This window comes from Hippocampus guttulatus, chromosome 16, assembly GCF_054856545.1.
Source record: "Hippocampus guttulatus isolate MCC_2025c chromosome 16, RoL_Hgut_1.0, whole genome shotgun sequence".
Classification (NCBI taxonomy): domain Eukaryota; kingdom Metazoa; phylum Chordata; class Actinopteri; order Syngnathiformes; family Syngnathidae; genus Hippocampus; species Hippocampus guttulatus.
Window position 1 is genome coordinate 15537339 of NC_141276.1, and position 17513 is coordinate 15554851.

Here is a 17513-nt window from a genome sequence, read left to right on the forward strand (position 1 = left end):
TTAGCTTTATACACGGTCCATGTCGCTTCATTGAGTTGCCGTTTTGGGCAAGTGTCTTCCCGATTCTATTTTGTGAACAAGAAACGGGGGCGGCGGGGTTCTTCTTTTTTAGGTAGGTCGAATGTCTTCGTTGACAAAAATGACCGTCGGCCTTCAAGACAAAAGTACAGTGTATTCACTGGACACATTTGTGTTGTATCACAATATTGAACCATATTAACAATTTCATATGTACCATGGATCTAATAGGATGATAGGGATTTCGTAAGCGACATGCGACGCTCGCTGTCAGCACTCATTCATTCATTCAACCCTGCACCCCTGCACTGTGAGGCGGACATGCTAAACAGTCAACCACCGTGTCCCCCACGTGCACAACAAGCATTCCCAATACGAACAGAGGATGCAGGCATACAATTTGGGCATTTCTGTCACACTGAGGAGTGTGCACGGAAAGGTATACAAAGGCATAATCAATTGCTGCAATTGGTTGGTAGGGTCCAAATCTTTAATTTCGGGCAAATCATACCTTCAAGTCATGAAATCTATTTTTTCTCTTAGACCACCCAACCCCTCACCCCGACCCCATAACAGTCAAGGCACCCCTTCTCCTTAGAAAAAATCCTGGTGCTGTGCCTGGTTCACAGACTATTCTCCCTAAAGTATTGGGAAACGTACACATTCTTTTTTCTTTCTAAAGACAAGCCTTTATATTCTTTTGGGTCAAAAGTGGTTTTCGCCTGGAAACTCTGCCATGGATGTCATTTTTGCCCAATCTTTTCCAAAGAGCCATCAATAACCTTAGGGGAGGTGAGGGAGGCCTGCAATTGTTTTGAAGTTGTTCTGGTTCCTTTGTGACCTCGGAGATGAGACGCTGCTGTGCTCGTCATACTTTCTGTAGGCCGGCCCCTCCTAGGATGGTTCACCCTTGCTGTTCCTTGTTCCATTTGTGGACAATACAATACAAACAACGTTATTTGCACAAAAGAATTACATTTAAAATACTTTCATTTTTGTGTATTTCGGATCACAATCGCAAAAGTAATAAAATCTCATTGTGTTTACACCAATTTTTGCCTAAAATACAATGTTCACTAAGACAGTGATAAATAATCAAGATTTTGCCTTTCAACAGCATGAAACATTTTTGAGTATTCGTAGTGTTTGTGGAAATCTATAAGCCTTTGATTTGTAATAGTATTACTACATAATTGATGACATACCGTATGGAGGTACTGTTTGAGAGACTGAATGATTTTTTTTTGCACAAATCACATCAGAGTAAAATAATTTACATTCTTGTTTCGTGAACACATCCTGCTCCTGTTTAATCAATAAAGTCGGATATAGAGGCGTTCTAGAGTTCTGTTTAACATTTGATCTCCAGGATTGAGGGATTATGGTCAAGAATGGCCAAAATGATTTTGTCCATGTATTTCCTCAAACGCAGGTTGTTCTCCTCCTGTGCTTTCAAAGCGTCGACCAACTGAAAAAGAAAAAAAGTGTTTTCATAAAAACAATATAAATGGAAATCCCATGAAGGAAGAACTCAAACAGACCTCATCCCGTGAAGCATTGTCAATCTCAGCAGCCAGACACTGGACCTTTGAATGGCACGAAAACAGGCTCTTCTCCTCATACAAACTCAGACTTAGAATCTGAGCATTCAAGTCATCGTTCTGATCTCGCAATTTATGGTTCTCCTGTGGAAACACAAAAATGACAGTTCCTTTCAGAGGGTATTCTGGTTGAAACATTATTGTTGTTAAAGATTTGTCATACTTTGCTCCAAAAGGAAATTAACTTTACATTCTGCTGTACTCATATGCAATTACATTGCATTTCTAAATAAATGCAATGCAATTGCTCTCATCTATTGAAAGTGGAAGACCATGGATAACACGGAGGAACACAATTTTTGCTCCATTAGATCCGACAGCGGTTTTTCACAAATTTATGAGTGAGGAATACGAAACTGATCTCAGTCTTTATCACATCAAGTTTTGAGCGACAGTATAGGACCCCCGGTTTTTTAAGAAATACGAAATAAATGTGGATATATGTAAATTAAACATGAGGATGGAATAGTTAGAAGTGTTGAAAGCAACAACAAAAAATTAATAAATTAAAATAAACAGAATTTACAATCGAATGCCCATCTATTATGGTTCCGGAACTAGAGCGGAAACCACAAATGCAGACTAGGATAAGATCAAGTACAAAAAATAAAAAATAAAATAAAAGTTAATTATTATTAACAGAATAAGTTCAATATAAAACGCTGGTAACAAAGAACCACGAAAATTCTACTAACCAAAAGCGCCTGCAAAAGGCAAAATCACTTGTCACGAAAGGACAAGGAAAAGCCAATTACAAGAAAATCAAAACACACTGAGGATAATGTTACAAAACCAGATCAAAGGGAAACTCGAACAAAACTAGGAAATTCTTCGTAAGACTATGACGAGGAGGGAGAATGTGGAAAGTCTAGAAAACAAGCATTTGGATGAGAGTCGTGAGCAAGGCAAGTTATCCGACAACTGGTGATGGCTTGGCAGTCCCTTTTAGCCAGGCGTGATGACATTTTGAGTAACGGGTGCGGAGCGGGAGGAAAAGCCTTCCGATGCCACCGACTGGAGACGAAACAGAACAGGACTATGACAAAAAGGCAGCAGCAAAACAGTTCAACGTTAACTAGTCAATGTCATAACTTGCTGTTGGTTAAGTGAACTGTATCGCTGCTTTATTAAATAAGTTTTACTGACATCTGATCTTTCTATTGGTGTTTCCTTGAGCGTAGCTCCATCTAGTGGATGCTTGTAGATTGCGTCTTATAATGCGGTGCGCCTAATGTATGAAAAAAAATTACAAAATAGGACATCCATTGAAGGTGCGCCTCATAATCCAGTGCGCTTTTTAGTGTGGAAAATACGGTATTCTAGCTCTCAGTTTGCAGAGGTCGATAGTATTGACCCATTGGGAGCCACACACACCTCTCACCGCACTCTCAATTGTGACTGTAGTTGACCTGCAGCTGTTGACGAGTCCAATCGTAATAAGCTAGCAAGTCTTACTACAGCTAATCAGTAATATTTTGCTCATATGATAAACTGGGGGGGAACACTGACATGCTAGAAAATAACCAATGCCAATTTTTGGAATCAGCTTGCCAATTTAAATTTTAATCAGCATAAAAAAAATCGGACTCATTACAATCGTTTTTCAAATTGTTCACCGGTGTCATATCTGCCTGCATCACCAGAAGTGCTATTTCGAGGAATAAAGCCATCATCCTCATAAATCTTCCTTCTGAAGATGTGCCGTGGTTCCCAATATGATTGAGCTCATAGAATGATGATGACCACAATATGAGGTTGTCTTGTATGAGAATTACAGTCATTGACTGTCAGGTGACTGGCGGAATTTGGACCCAGAAGCAGACAGGAGACAAACGTGGAGAAGTTAAAGTCTTTACATGCAAAAAAAAAAAAAAAACAGAGCAGGGCTATACGCAGCAAGAAGGTTTAACGATCTGACAAAATGTAATTGAGTAACTCAAGACAACACAGAGAAAAACATGCACGACCCTCCATGACCAAATAAAGGACCAAAGCAGCTAACACCAAGGAGACAAAGGGCCAAACTCTGTCAAAGTTACAACTGTTGACTGTGGAAACCATGTTGTTTTTTGCCGAGGCAAGAAATGGAATTATCGAAATCCACAGATTTTATGGAGGTTATTTTGACACCTTCAAGAAACCCTAAGCATCCCACCACTTGAATTTTACTTACCATTAATTACTTCTCCAAAATTTTATAGAATGTATTTTTTTCAAGGACCTGGGATATACATTATCAATTTCAATAACTTTTCCAGTGTTTTTTAAAGACTGTATTATGACACATTCAATATATGAAAGGAGTAACTCCAAGACCATTTGTATTTTCAATTGTCCCAAACATGAATCCGGTTTAATCAGGAGAAATCCGAAAATGGCTGCACAGCGAAGTTCCCGGTACAATCTGATTGAAGCTTCAGTGGTGCTGCAAAGAAGAGTGCGTGACACGGTCCCAAGGTAGGTGTACCAAGCTTGTGGCATTTTAAAAAATGCTTGAGGCTGTACTAGCTTTGCTGTGCTGTGTATTTGTTCCAGGAACAAATACAGAGGAGACATTAAGAAAGGAAAGGAGAGCTGGTGTATGCGATGAGTTGGGATTTCATTTGCTAACATTGAGAGGAAAAAAACCTACTCTTTTTGAAAATGTAACAAAAGTGAGGCATTGTAAATACTTGTTCGATGCACTGTTAACATCTTCCCATCACCACCCACTTACAACTCTTCAGACTAACCCAGAATATGTAGAAATGAAAATGTAATGATTGTTTGTGTAGGAACCTGTTTCAATTTTTTGACTTCCTGTTCCATTTCCATCTCCCGAGGCTTCGTATTGTGCTCAGAGAGGCCCTTGTGTTTTCCCGGATGCTCCATTTCCATCCTAAACAGCTGCAAGTAGTCCAGTTCTCTGCGAAGATCATCGATCAGCTGCAGGTGGAGTTAAGATGAGGTTAAACACCGGAAATGTCTATTGGCAACTTTTCTATGAGGTGGATGCTTGCCTCTTGCATGGCCTCCTTTTCCTTATGAAACTCACGGCGATTATGCCAAAGTTTGTCAATTATTTTCCGATAGAGGTCCATCTCGTCTTTTAGCCTCAGGCTTGTGTCCTCCAGCTTGTCCATCATCCTCTGCTTCTCCTAAGGAATTCAGCCAAATGACATAACTATCCAAATCAACAATGATAATTAGAGGATGTGACAATATTGCATCAATCAATCAATCAAAACAATTTCAGTATTGAATGTGGAGTTTTGGTAGTACATTATACGTAAGATGTTCTGACCAAGCCAGTGTTATTTGTCATTTGACACACGTATTTTTTTTCCACACATGAAAACAAAAATATAAGTCCTTCATTGATACGATAACGAGAAATAAAATGATTCACGATTTCGTGAACAAATAAAAAACCACAGTAACGAAATCCAATCAGAAGAAGGACTCAGGAGGAGTAGGAGAAAAGAACCACTCTGGAAATGAATAAGACGGGACTAATGGACAAGAGAACCAATCAGAGGGCGACTGGAGCGCTGAACGGAAGCCAATCACCCACTTCAATCACGCTCCCGGGAAGAAAGCAGATGAGAACGATTTGATGGTGGAAGTGCGAGCTAAGATCCATAGCTGGTAAAAAGCGCCGAGAGGATTTGTGGGCCATTTCACGCTCTCCAATGAAAAAAAAAAGACTAGGCGTAAAGAATGTGAACGGTCACGTGAAGGAAGAACACGTGTCTTGGCAGTTAAGCTTCCAGATGTTTGTGCCTTAAATTATTTTTTTTTTTGTCCAATCCAGTGGTGGCCAACCCGCGGCTCGCGAGCCGCAATCAGCTCTTTGGCTGGTTCAATGCGGCTCCCGGGCTTTCACACGACAAGTGTCGAAAACGCCTCGGCAGTGGCGATGCCATTCAAACAAGGCGTCAAGTACACAGAACGTACTACGTCAGCCTATCATCAATCCTGTTACTTGATTGACATAGAGGGAAACCAATCAGATGACGGTATCACCGCTCATGCACAGACAACGGCGCTAAGCGCTAAGCTCGTCCTCGGCAGTGGCGATGCCAATCAAACAAGGCGCTAAACACAGAACGTACTATGTCAGCCTATCACCAATCCCGTTACTTGATTGACAGAGGGCAACCAATCAGATGACTGCATCACCGCTCATGCGCAAACAACGGCGCTAAGCGCTAAGCTAGTCAGCGAATTACCTCTGATTTTCAGGCAGGGGTGCCTAATAAGTCGATCAGAATCGACTGGGAGCCAGCGAACTGGTCCCAAGTCGACCGCAAGGGGTGGGAGGAGGAAATGGGTAGGAAAAAAAAAAAGATTTGTTTGTTTGCATCTTTAGCGTTCTTTCATTTTCGACCCGTTCCGATTGTTGCTCATCGTAGTGTGCGTGCATATGCGCGCACACAAGTGCACTGATGGGCCCCCTCGTGAGCGCGTGTGTGAGAGCGTGCATGTGTGTGTGTGTGTGTGTGTGTATGCTTGCACGTGCACGATCGGGTCGTTCGTGGGAAGTTGGTCGCTTCAAAAGTCGATCTTTGGCCAAAAAAGTGTGTGCGTGTGTGTGTGTGTGTGTGTGCGCGCGTGCGTATGTGTGCGCACGCGTGCGTGGAAGGGTATGATGCGACTCTTTACACTGTTGAGGAATGGGAGCGGTCAAATTGCTCTTGGTCCTCCTTGGACACAGGTTCTTTTATCTCTCAATAATGTGGAAGAAGACCCAACACCACGTTGTCTTTTCTTCAGTTTATCACAACGCAACACGAATTGATTCGGGCTCCTGGGAGTCTCAGATTTCTTCAGGAAGCGTCAAAGAAACACATTCATGAGATTGTATAGAGACAATATGATAATGAGAGGCGGGGAGGTACGCCTCTCATGCAAATCCCCGAAACAAAGAAAGTAACATGTCATCTGACCCAGTGTGGCTGGTAGAAGTTGGGAGCGGTGAGGTGAGACCAGACCACCACTACCCACCATTTGGTGTGATGGCAGGAACACAGATACTTGAGATAACAGTTCCTCTTTTGATGTTAAACATGTCCTGTGGAGGGGGGCCCTAAAGTGGTGGGGTTCGAGGGCACTAAAGGTGATTGTAAAAACAGTGAGCAGGAAATACCTTCAACAGCATTCTACATTGTTTCTTTCAAGTGTCTGAACAAACACAACTAGCAGAGAGGAATAACACCATAACCATTAAACCTAACTACGTAAAAAGTAGAGACAAAGAAGGTCAAGCAAAGTTCGATCTTGATATGATGACAAAGTATAACCACTGCTGCTGGTCCACAAATCTTGAGATTAGGGTTCCTCTTCGAAGGCACTTGACAGCATTCAGGGACTTTTATGAGGTGGTGAAGGCAAGAAAACCCTCGGGGGGCTGTTAATTAACCAAGGGGAAATAGGATCTTACGTTCTTTGTTTTAAGTACTTCAGCAGATGTTCAGGACAGAGACTAGTATCAATAGTTCTCATAGCAAGGTGAAATTCCTCAACAATGTTCTACTACTACTTCTAGCGGAATATTTCCTTAACAACACGCACAGGTGTCAAACTCAGGTCCTGGAGGGCCGCTGTCCTGCATGTTTTCTAAGTCTCCCTGTTGCAACACACCTGATTCAAATGAACAGGTTCAATGTCAGATCATTTGAATCAGGTGTGTTGCAACAGGGAGACTTGGAAAACATGCACGACAGCGGCCCTCCAGGACCTGAGTTTGACACCTATGCTTTACAGTAACAGTAAAAATATTGGCTCTCCGTCTCTGACTGGTTGGCCACCCTTGGTCCAATCAGATTTCAGCATCCATGTGTTGCCATGCAAATGTAATTCAACCAAGGATTTGAGAATCCCCAGTCCTGGCTTCGAACGCACGCACGCACACACGTCCACATGTCCACTTGCACACACAAAATTAAAGTAAAACTGGCTTGTGTTTCAAAAAAAAAAGATGATGGTGGAGAAAAAAAAACTATGACTCCATTCTATTAACACGTCAGATATGTATAATAAATACTACTCACCTGGTCCAGTTTCTCTGCCTGAGACTTGTGTCTGTACACATTTGTCTTCATTTCTCCATTCTCTTCTTCCAACTGCTCTATCCTATGTGTGTGGACAAACACAGACCAATCCATGAAATTCTGTGATTATTTATGAGTCAAACTGAAATAAGTAAATGGATACAAATAAAAAAAAAGCCTCACAACCATCACCACACTGAGTGTCTTCTGCTGTATCTGTGTGAGAGTCCGTCATATTTGTTTTCACTTCCCACTCGTCACTATTCATTTTAATGTATATCAATGTGTTTGCTTCATTTCTACTACGGTGTCCACAAAACCAGGCTAAAACTACTTATTCTTCAGTTTTTCTTTGCTGTCTCTGCTTTTAAGAGAAAACAATAACGCCTCCATGACATGCTCAATATAGAATGATGGAATATATGTCCTTCCATCCATGTATTTTACGATCTGCTTTATCCTCACAAGGGTCGCCAGGGGTGTTTGAAGCCGATCCCAGCCGTCCTTGGGCAGTAGGCGGGGTACACCCTGAACTGGTTGCCACCCAATCGCAGGGCACACACAGATGAACAACCATCCGAGCTCACATTCACACTTAGGGACAATTTAGAGCAGTGTTTTTCAAACTTTTTTGAGCCAAGGCACACTTCTTTCATTGAAAAAATCTCGCGGCACACCACGAGCTGAAAATGTGAAATAAACCTTCTTATTTTAACAAATAACGTGTTATATTGTTACTATAACCGTTTTTAACATTTAAGAATGACGCTTGAATTAGAATCAAATAAACACATAGAAAAAAGTGTTTTATAATCTTTCATATTTATTGATTCACCGCCGTCCTACGGAGCCCCTAAGGGGACATGGAAGGAAAAAAAAAAAAACTTTGCGAGATCTCGCATCAGGGGCTCCGTACCGTCCTGCATTCATACGTCACAAATTCGCTTGTCTCTTCTAGTCTAAACACAAGGCTAGCTGTTGCTGCTCTCGAGCGGTTTTAAAGGGTACTACACGATTACTTTGCCGGGCGGTAGACCGCACAGGCATACAAATTGGATATTTTCCCGCAGCACAGCTGACAATGTCTCACACAGGGCACAGGGTTTGAAAAACACAGATTTAGAGTGTTCAATCAGCCTGCCATGCATGTTTTTGGAATGTGGGAGGAAATCGGAGTACTTGGAGAAAACCCACACAGGCCAGAGGAGAACATGCAAACTCCACACAGGAAGTGCAGGAAGGCCAGAGATGGAATCGAACCCGGTGCCTCTGCACTGTGAGGTCGACGTGCGAACCACTGGACCCCCCCCCCCCCCTGGTGTGTGTGTTTGTCTGTCTGTCTCTTTCTCTCCTTCTCGCTCCCCCTCTCTGCCCCCTTCTCTCATTTTCTATCTCTCTCCCTTTCTCTCTGTCTCCCCTTCCCTCAATGCCCCTCTCATCTCTCTCTCTCTCCCGGTGCTTAGTCCGTATATATATATTTTTGTTTCCTGTTAATCATTAGGGTGCACCTTCCCACTCTCACCAGCTTTATGCTTTCCAGTATACTGTATTTGAATAGAAACTCCCTACTCCCTTAACTAGTTCCCAAGTGCTTCAAAACTTAAAGACAAACCTGCAGACAAAAAAAAGCAAAAATGATTTAACAAGAACTGAGTTTGCACCAGTTTCAAATCTTTGCATTTTTACCTGTTACACAGAAAGTTTATCTCTGCGTTTCTTTCCCTCTCCATCTTGCAATAAACTTCGCCATGCCTCTTCGTCTCTTCCTCCAGACTCTGATCTGCCTTTGTCTCCACATCCTTCATCTGCTCTTCTAGTTCATGCACACTGGGATAAATATATACACATCACGTTGAATGATGTTGAGGAAAACATTTACTGTTCATAAATACCACATTTTGAGGGCAGCAATTTGTTTAAATGTGTTTAAAATATTAAGCACATTTAAATTATTTTCTGTCTTTTTTTTAATCCCAACAAAATGAGGTCTGTATCTAATTATGTAGAATATAGAAATGATAGAATATAGAAATGTCGAAGCAATCACAATAAATTCAGACAGTGTTGGATAACCTACCGATGGACAAGTTGTGTATTTTCCTGTTTGAGTTTCGACTTCAGCTGCCCATTAGCCAGACTGTCGCTCTCCAGCTCAGTCACCTTCTTTTCAAGATAACTCACCTGAAGGACATATCAGTGTTCCAGCAAAAAGCCACAATGATATCGACTTCAAGCTACACTTTCACTCCAACTTGATGAGTCAAAACACTTTTGAAGAACGAGTTTTGTGTGAGTCAGTACCTTCTCTGTAATGTTGAGATCACAGTCAATACTTTCTGTGAACAAATCCTCCGTGCTGCTCCCCTGACTGGAATCAAGCACATTGTGATTGACCTGGAAAAGCTGGCTAGAGGGACGAGAAGACAACGATCATTTTGACGGTCAGTGTCCTTGTTAAAGTGTCCGCAATATATCCTCCATTCCATTCCATTCAGATGGGGTCAAGTTTTAATGCAAACAACTCAAAGGAAAAAAAACAGAAAAGAGGCCTGCTCTGTAGAGCCAGCTCTTATTGCTCAGAAAACTGAGGCCTTTTGGAGTTCAGGAGTCACTCTTTGAGACCTTCTTGGACTCTGTGGTGGCTTCAGCCATTCATTACGGCATAATCTGCTGGAGAGGCAGCATCTCAACCCGGGACGGAGAGAGACTGGACCGACTGGTCAGGAGGGCCAGCTCTGTCCTGGGCTGCTCACTGGACACTCTGGAGGAGGTGGTCAACAGGAGGATGCTAGCCAAGCTAAAAGTGATGATGGACAGACCCTCCCACCCCCTCCAGACCACCCTTACAGCACTGGGCAGCTCCTTCAGCCAGAGACTGATACACCCGCGCTGCAAGGAGAGGTACCACCGCTCGTTCCTGCCCACTGCTGTCACACTACTGAATAGACGCACCTGAAAACCTGGACTCTCCCCCACTTACTCGTTTTTATTTATATGTATATTTATTGATATATTTTTTGTCTTCTACTTTCTCCCTTTCATAATTTTGCTGCTGTAAATCGGGAATGTATCCATTGTGAGACAAATAAAGATTTTCTTATCTTTTTTTTCATCTGGACTAATTCAAGGAATACTCAAATACTTAATTTTTTGGTTTAAAAAAAAACTTCATGCTTATGCTAGAAAGTTGAAGTTGGAGAGGAACTTTCTACTTTCAGCATGGTAAGGTACACTCCATGCCCGACCATCAAAATGCTGATGCCTTGCAACTTGAGGCCCGGGACTAAAAATATATATATATATTTTTTCCAATTAACACACTTTTTTTTTATAATCGCTATTTTTGTGTTATGAAACAATGTTTAATTGTTTATCACTAAGACAGTAAAATGAGAAAGAAACAATAATGTGGTTTGGTTTCATTGATGGCAACATCCCATCACAGCCTTTGTGAAAATGACGTTCGGTGCTTATAGGTGACAAATACGTCAATGTTGGCGCGCAAATATTTCAAAAGTGAAGCCACAAGTTCCTTATGTGGCATAGTGGAACGTGGAATGGCATGACTGTAAAATACAAAGTATGTAGGTATTTGTCAATAATGAAAGCTGAGGACGCAGGACACGCCTCACGGTCGAACATGCTTGAATATGCCACTTGATACCAGAAAAACACAACCAATAGTCACAAAATAACGTATGTGGACATCAACCTCTGAAAACATCACAACAGGTCAGGGTGTCCCCCGCCCACTGCCTGAAGACAGCTGTGAGGGGCTCCAGCACGCCCCCGACCCTTGTGAGGATAAGCGGATTAGAAAATGGATGGTCGGATTTCTGAATGAAAATGAGATTTTCTTTTGTTAGTAACTTACAACAAGGCAAATAATCATTCTTTCCAAACTCTGTCTCCAAGGCAGACCTTAACTCTCCCATCTTTATCGACAGTCGTCTCTGATACTCTTCCCTATCTCCACTCATCCCTGTGTGTATCCTCTCCTTTCATCATTTCAACAGCTCCTACTTTCAGATTCCTCCTCAGTGAATGCCAACCAGGAGAGATTTTTTTTCTGTGGCATGGGAGTGAAAATCCATTCCGGTGTAAATCGGTTATACCCAGCACAAATCGTTATATTCCTTTTGCTATGGTAGGTTAAAGTGAGTTAATGTTGCTGATCAATCTAAAATGCTTTTTACTTTTCAGAATTGAATGGTTCAACAATTAGTCAGTCAAAGAATTGTTGCAGTTTAAAGCTTTGATGCACTTCAAATCTTTTCTGTTACACACTAAAAAATAAATGTAAACAAAGTTGATCTTTAAAAGTTCTTCTTTTTTCCCCTCTCTTTTTTCTTTTCTTGAATGTTTTAAAGGTTACGATGTTATGCAGGGTTATGCTAATAACAATTTTATTGACAAATGATCCAATAGTCAATCCGGAGAGTTTGGGGGGTCATGAAATATTTTCTTCTTCCCAGCAGGGGTGAAGAAAAAATATTTGAGAAGCACTGGTGTACAGTAAAAGGCCTATTTTTCCATAGCAAAACATGCATCTTATTTTTGGTGGCAAAATAAAGTAAAATTATTGTAGCACATTAAACAAATAAAAGGGCAAAATGACTCACTGTCCAAATGCTGTGCTGGATATACTTCTGCTGGGGCTGAAACACAGGACAAGAAAGAAAAATGATTTTTAGAATTTCATACATATAAAATAACAATGGGAGAAGGGTTTTTTTTCTCCAATTTTTGACCGCTGATGACATCACAGACCTGGCCCCGACATTTTGGAAGTGTGCCAAGTCAATGACACCAGACGTCCGGTACCACTCCTTCCCCCATATTTGGACTGCAAATTACATCACTTCCAGGGGCTGTCATTCTCCTAATCTCATTCCTCGAATTGCACATTCCTTGGTCCTCGCTCCTCTATTTACAAGCTTGCAAAACCCACCAGAAATTCCATCATAGAGATTTTTTTTGAGCTGCGTGCTTTTGCTGAAGCATAGCTGATGTTTACGCTTTCAATTACATTTCATGGGATAAACGACACTGCCAATATGGCCGCACCATCGACGCGTGTTTTAGCCTGCTTAGTCTACTGTAAATCCGATTACTGATGACAAGAGCAGCGCAATCCAGAAACATTTGACCAGCCTCAGCCACCGTGCCATTTACTGGCCCTGTGGCGAATTGTGGCAAATTCTGGAAATTAACAGAATTTAAAAACTACTTTTAAAGGGGCCGTTTTGAATGGATTGGATACTATTTTCTGTCCATTTAATCCGGGGTCTGTTAGTTGCTGGTCCGTTAAATTGAGGTTCCTCTGTAATACAATATATATGAGGCGCTTACACATTTATAAGGCTTGCTTGGAGACCCAAAGCACTTAATCAGCACACTATCAGTATTTTATTGAAATATTTAACAGTGAGCACATCTTATCTTCTTCCGCTAACAACCTTGGCTAAATTTAGCTCTTTCACAACATACAAAGATCTCTGAAAAGGCTTACATTCTTGTTACAAGTTACTACTTTCCTTCTATGCACAGCTTTGCAGTATCTTGTGACATCTTCGGGCAAGACAAAAAGAACACCGGCACAACAAATAGGTGAGGTTTTTTTTCAGCAAATAGGTTCTAATTGACAATAGGTGAATTTGTGAAAAAAACAAACTGCAAAAAGGTGAGGGTCACTTTATTATCTCTTTTAAGGATCTTAATAGGGTGTGTATTGATTCATTAAAAAATATAATTTGTTGCTGCATTTTAACAATCACATGAGATTGAAATAATATGCATTGGATCTGTGCTTGTATGTTTTGGTGCGTGTGCTTGCTGTACCTGCTTGCCTTGATGTTTTGAAGGCGAGCATTCAAGTCGTTGAGCAGATTCACTTTCTTGCAGCACTGTGAACAGTTGATATCCAGCAGTTCACTGGAATACAGTTGCCGCATTTTCTGAGTTGCGTGTCCTCCACTGTGGTGACAAAGATACAAAATTATCCACACTGTGAACTCATCATTGGTCAATCAATGTGATGGAATAGATTTAGGTGAAAATGCACACACGGCGCTCTAATTTTGGGACCAGCGGCAAGTCCGGCGCGCCAAGCCGAAAAAATCTGCGCCAGGGTGGATTAGAATGGGTGTTGGTAATGTCGCGGAGGTGCGCTAGATGGCACATTTAACCCTTCCGAGGACAAAGGTTACTACAGTGGACATCTTATCAGGTTACAGGTTATCATTATTTGTGCATGAAATTGTTTTAAAAAAGTATGGTTTGTGACATGATCGTGAACACAGCTGACTTCATTTGCCGCCAAACAAAGAGCCTCCGCCGATTCCTTTAAAATGTGGAGCACTCACATCTCACACGGTGACCACAAAGTCCACACGTGGACTGGTAACCTGAAAAACTTCCAAGTTGGAGGACTCATATGTCAAGGCATGACTGTATAAATAAGTACAACTAACAAATATCTGCATTATATTTCTTGCAGGTATAGATGAAAGGGTTATTTTTAAATAACTGACACCAGTTACTTGAACCCCCTACACTACTAAATTGTTATATCATCTGTTTTTTTTCCCCCTAAAAAAAGTATATGCAAGTGAATGTTTTTCTTTTTAACCACCAACCTCGATGGACGAGAGGATCCCAAATTTGAGAAGCATTTAGCTTGGGATTCATTTTCATGGACTGGGCTGCTTGGAGAGTAATCTGCGTCCTTCCCTTCACCGTAGTCTTCAAATTTTTCCTCCCTGGAGATCAGATATAGACAAGTTAGAAAACTAAATTTGTTCTCACACTCACTGTGACAGATTCCCACTCACGCACGAGTTAAAAAAAATAAAATAAAAAAAGACACCAAAGGCATGTTTAAAATTCACGCATTCAATGTTTCTGTTCCTTCAAGATGGTAAACTGTAACTGACCGGTTTTGCCAAACAGTGTCCAAGAAGTCAGAGACGTCAACATTTTCAATACATCTTTCGATTTCACACTGCTCCTGAACATGCACGCAGCTTTCTGGATAAGGCTGCGTGCACAAAATAGTGGGAAGATCCAATTTTGCCTCTCTATTCTACAAAAAGAAAGACATTTAAAAAAAAAATCAATATTAGACATAAAGGAGAAAAAACAAACATATCATTGACATTGCAGTGTAGGAGTTTCATTTTGTCAGGCCTTAGTCTTGTTTAATAGAAAAAAATATTGCCGATATCTTGTGGCATCTATGGTTCATTACAAACCTTTTTGGCTAGCGTCAATTACTACTTTTTACTATTAACAGCAGGGCTCCGTCTTGAGCCTCTGCAAATTGCGGGGGTTCACTGTATTTAGCTTTTGAGACATTGTTTGAGGGTGTGCCATGATATTTTTAGAATGTAAAATACAAAGTATGTGCCTTGACTGAATTAAGATTGTCCACTTTAATTGGCAAATATAATTTGGCAGCTTGATGATGAAGTGCTGACTCCATGAAGGCAAAGACTAATGGATGATTTACTGTCTTGACGTGTCCTCAGGTTTCTCTTCTCATGTAGTTGCATTTCATGTCCTAGTTCTGCCCCGATCATCATAGTTACCAAAACTGTGTTGCTTAGTGGTATGACAGAGCAAGGAGAACCAAACATTTGGTGACTCATGCTAAAAGTAATGTTTAGGGTGTTTACCTGGTCATGCGGAGAACTATCCATCAAAACTGATTGGTTAGAGGTAAGACAGCAATAGTCAACGTCTCATAACCTACCAAAACAGGAAAGATAGGCAGGAAAATAAATAGTAAGAAAAAAAACATCAAAAGAGAGGCTGCAATAAAAGATGATGCAGGACGGTATGTTAACAAAAATGGCAAAGACCTGAAAAAAAAATGTCATTCTATCACATTCATACATTTTATGCACAGGAGTTGCCCTATGACACCAACAAAATGGACACTAAATGCTTGCCAGAGATCATGATGCAGGTGAGGCTCTACCTCGCCAGCCTCCTTTGAAAGATTCTCCCTGACATATGCACACACGGACAAAATTGTTAGTGCCCTAAAGAAAAATCGTGCGTGGTCACATAATTAACTTGAGAGAATAAAAAAAATAAAAGTTCTGAAAATGTATTCAGCAATCGATCCTTTCTGTGGATCACTTATCTTCACTGGAGTCATGGGTGTGCTGGAGCAGATCCCAGCTGACTTTTTTTGCCACATGTAGACGAACAAAAATTTACACTCAGATGGGTAATCTATGGGCAATTTAGAGTGTTAGTAACCTTTCATGCATGTTTTGGGGAGAACGTGTGAGTAAACTGGAGTACCCTGAGAAAAACAACGTAAATCAGACATTGTATTTGAACAGTAGCTCAAAATAATTATTTTGAAAATAAACTCATGAAACAGGCCTGGAAAAAAAATGATGATACCCTTGAAGTGTTAGGCAAGTGTATGCAAAAACATGGACCCACGCCCCCCCCCCCCCCCAAAAAAACCCAGCAGAGGGAACATCATCACATCAATCAAACAATTTAGTGAACAAAGAGAGCAAGACGTGAGCAAGAAGAAAAAGACACAAAAAGGAGCTAGGCACAGGATCAAAAAGACTAACTAAGATACTTTACACAAGAGGACATGCGCTATAACCGTCAAAAGGACCAATAAAATTCCTGCGACAAGCTTTTCTCCCTGCAGTGCTGATAAAGCTAACTAATTATGATTTCAAGCAGGTGTGAGCTGGAGACTCCGCCCCTCCATCATTTGATCCTTTCTAAAAATCTGTACCGAAACGTTAAATTGTCATATGTAATGAATAACGTCGACATTTTGCAATAATTTTATTACCCTGTTCACATTCACTTGAATAATATCTGAGCAACCAACAAACAGTTGACGTGAGTGATTTCAAAACGAGTAATTCATCAATTTGTTGTGTACAATACGATGAGATAACTGCGTAAACATTTGTTCAATTTCACCTGACGTGTGCGGGCAGCGTGAGCAGCGTGTGGTCGGTTCCCATTCAGTGGCGGTGTGGGTGTGGGTTTGAATGGTTGTCTCTGTATGTGCACTGCGACTGACTGGCGACCAGTTCAGGGTGGAGTCTGCCCCCCCCCCTCCCCAATGTCAACTGGGATAGGCTCCAGCAACTCCCCGCAACCCTTTTCGGGATACGCGGTGTTGAAACGGATGGGTGGGTGATATGACTGCTCACTAGCAACATCCATTTATAGACGGGGTGATGCAGCAACATGAAAAAAGACAATATTTTTCAGGTGAATGACAATTAACATTTTGGTTTAATGGCAAACCAACAACCGGGAAAAAAAATCGTCATAATAGGTTGGTGTTTTTACGCGCCGTGCGGTTGGAATGCACGACGCGAAAACAGGCTGCCGAAAACACAGCGTGACATTAATTGCCTGTAGTTAACATTTTAATCAAATATACAACGTGGGCAATATACATCACTGTACATTTACCGTTTTAAATCATACACTGTTTGCAAGCATCGTACCTCGTCTCCTTGGCCACGATGAAAGCCGACTATGTCCACCAAATGATTCACTTGGATGGAAAAACGCCTTCGTCTTTACACGCGTCGCAAACCTCCTCTCGGTGACAGCAATGTGAATGTCTGGTCGCGCACGAAATGTCGCTCCATGCGTTTAATTAAATTGCACAAACAGCGACTCCATCCGACCCGCCAAAGGCGTCGAACAAGTGGTACTGATGCGGTTGTAACAACCGCTGCTGATGAAGAAGGATGAAATGCGACGCAAACAGGCGATGGTGTCCGAATAATAACAACCTGAAATCAAAAGCGTTTATCTCATGTCGCACACGAGCGATCGCATGGAATCCACTCGGAGC

At 41.4% G+C, this 17513-nt stretch overlaps 1 protein-coding gene across 1 annotated transcript; it reads right to left on the minus strand.

Annotated features, from left to right (window-relative positions):
• Window positions 1–1002: 1002 nt before the first annotated feature.
• On the minus strand, window positions 1003–17488 carry rab11fip4a (RAB11 family interacting protein 4 (class II) a). Its single transcript, XM_086133884.1, has 14 exons — window positions 17158–17488; window positions 15328–15400; window positions 14587–14735; window positions 14290–14412; window positions 13493–13627; window positions 12274–12309; window positions 9953–10058; window positions 9729–9832; window positions 9338–9478; window positions 7652–7733; window positions 4619–4756; window positions 4398–4544; window positions 1560–1703; window positions 1003–1486 (listed from the first exon to the last, which is right to left on the minus strand). The coding sequence occupies exons 2-14, from the start codon at window positions 15349–15351 to the stop codon at window positions 1370–1372; spliced, it is 1446 nt and encodes a 481-aa protein (XP_085990010.1). The 5' UTR covers window positions 15352–15400; window positions 17158–17488; the 3' UTR covers window positions 1003–1369.
• Window positions 17489–17513: the final 25 nt, after the last annotated feature.

What these genes read in the sequence shown, in the direction of transcription:
- rab11fip4a (XM_086133884.1), bottom strand. Translation starts at nt 15,351, where the DNA reads ATGGATAGTTCTCCGCATGACCAG. An exon ending in GACACTGTTTGGCAAAACCG is followed by an intron (nt 14,413 to 14,586) that starts GTCAGTTACAGT and finishes TCTGATCTCCAG; the next exon opens with GGAGGAAAAATTTGAAGACT. An exon ending in AATACACAACTTGTCCATCG is followed by an intron (nt 9,479 to 9,728) that starts GTAGGTTATCCA and finishes TATTTATCCCAG; the next exon opens with TGTGCATGAACTAGAAGAGC.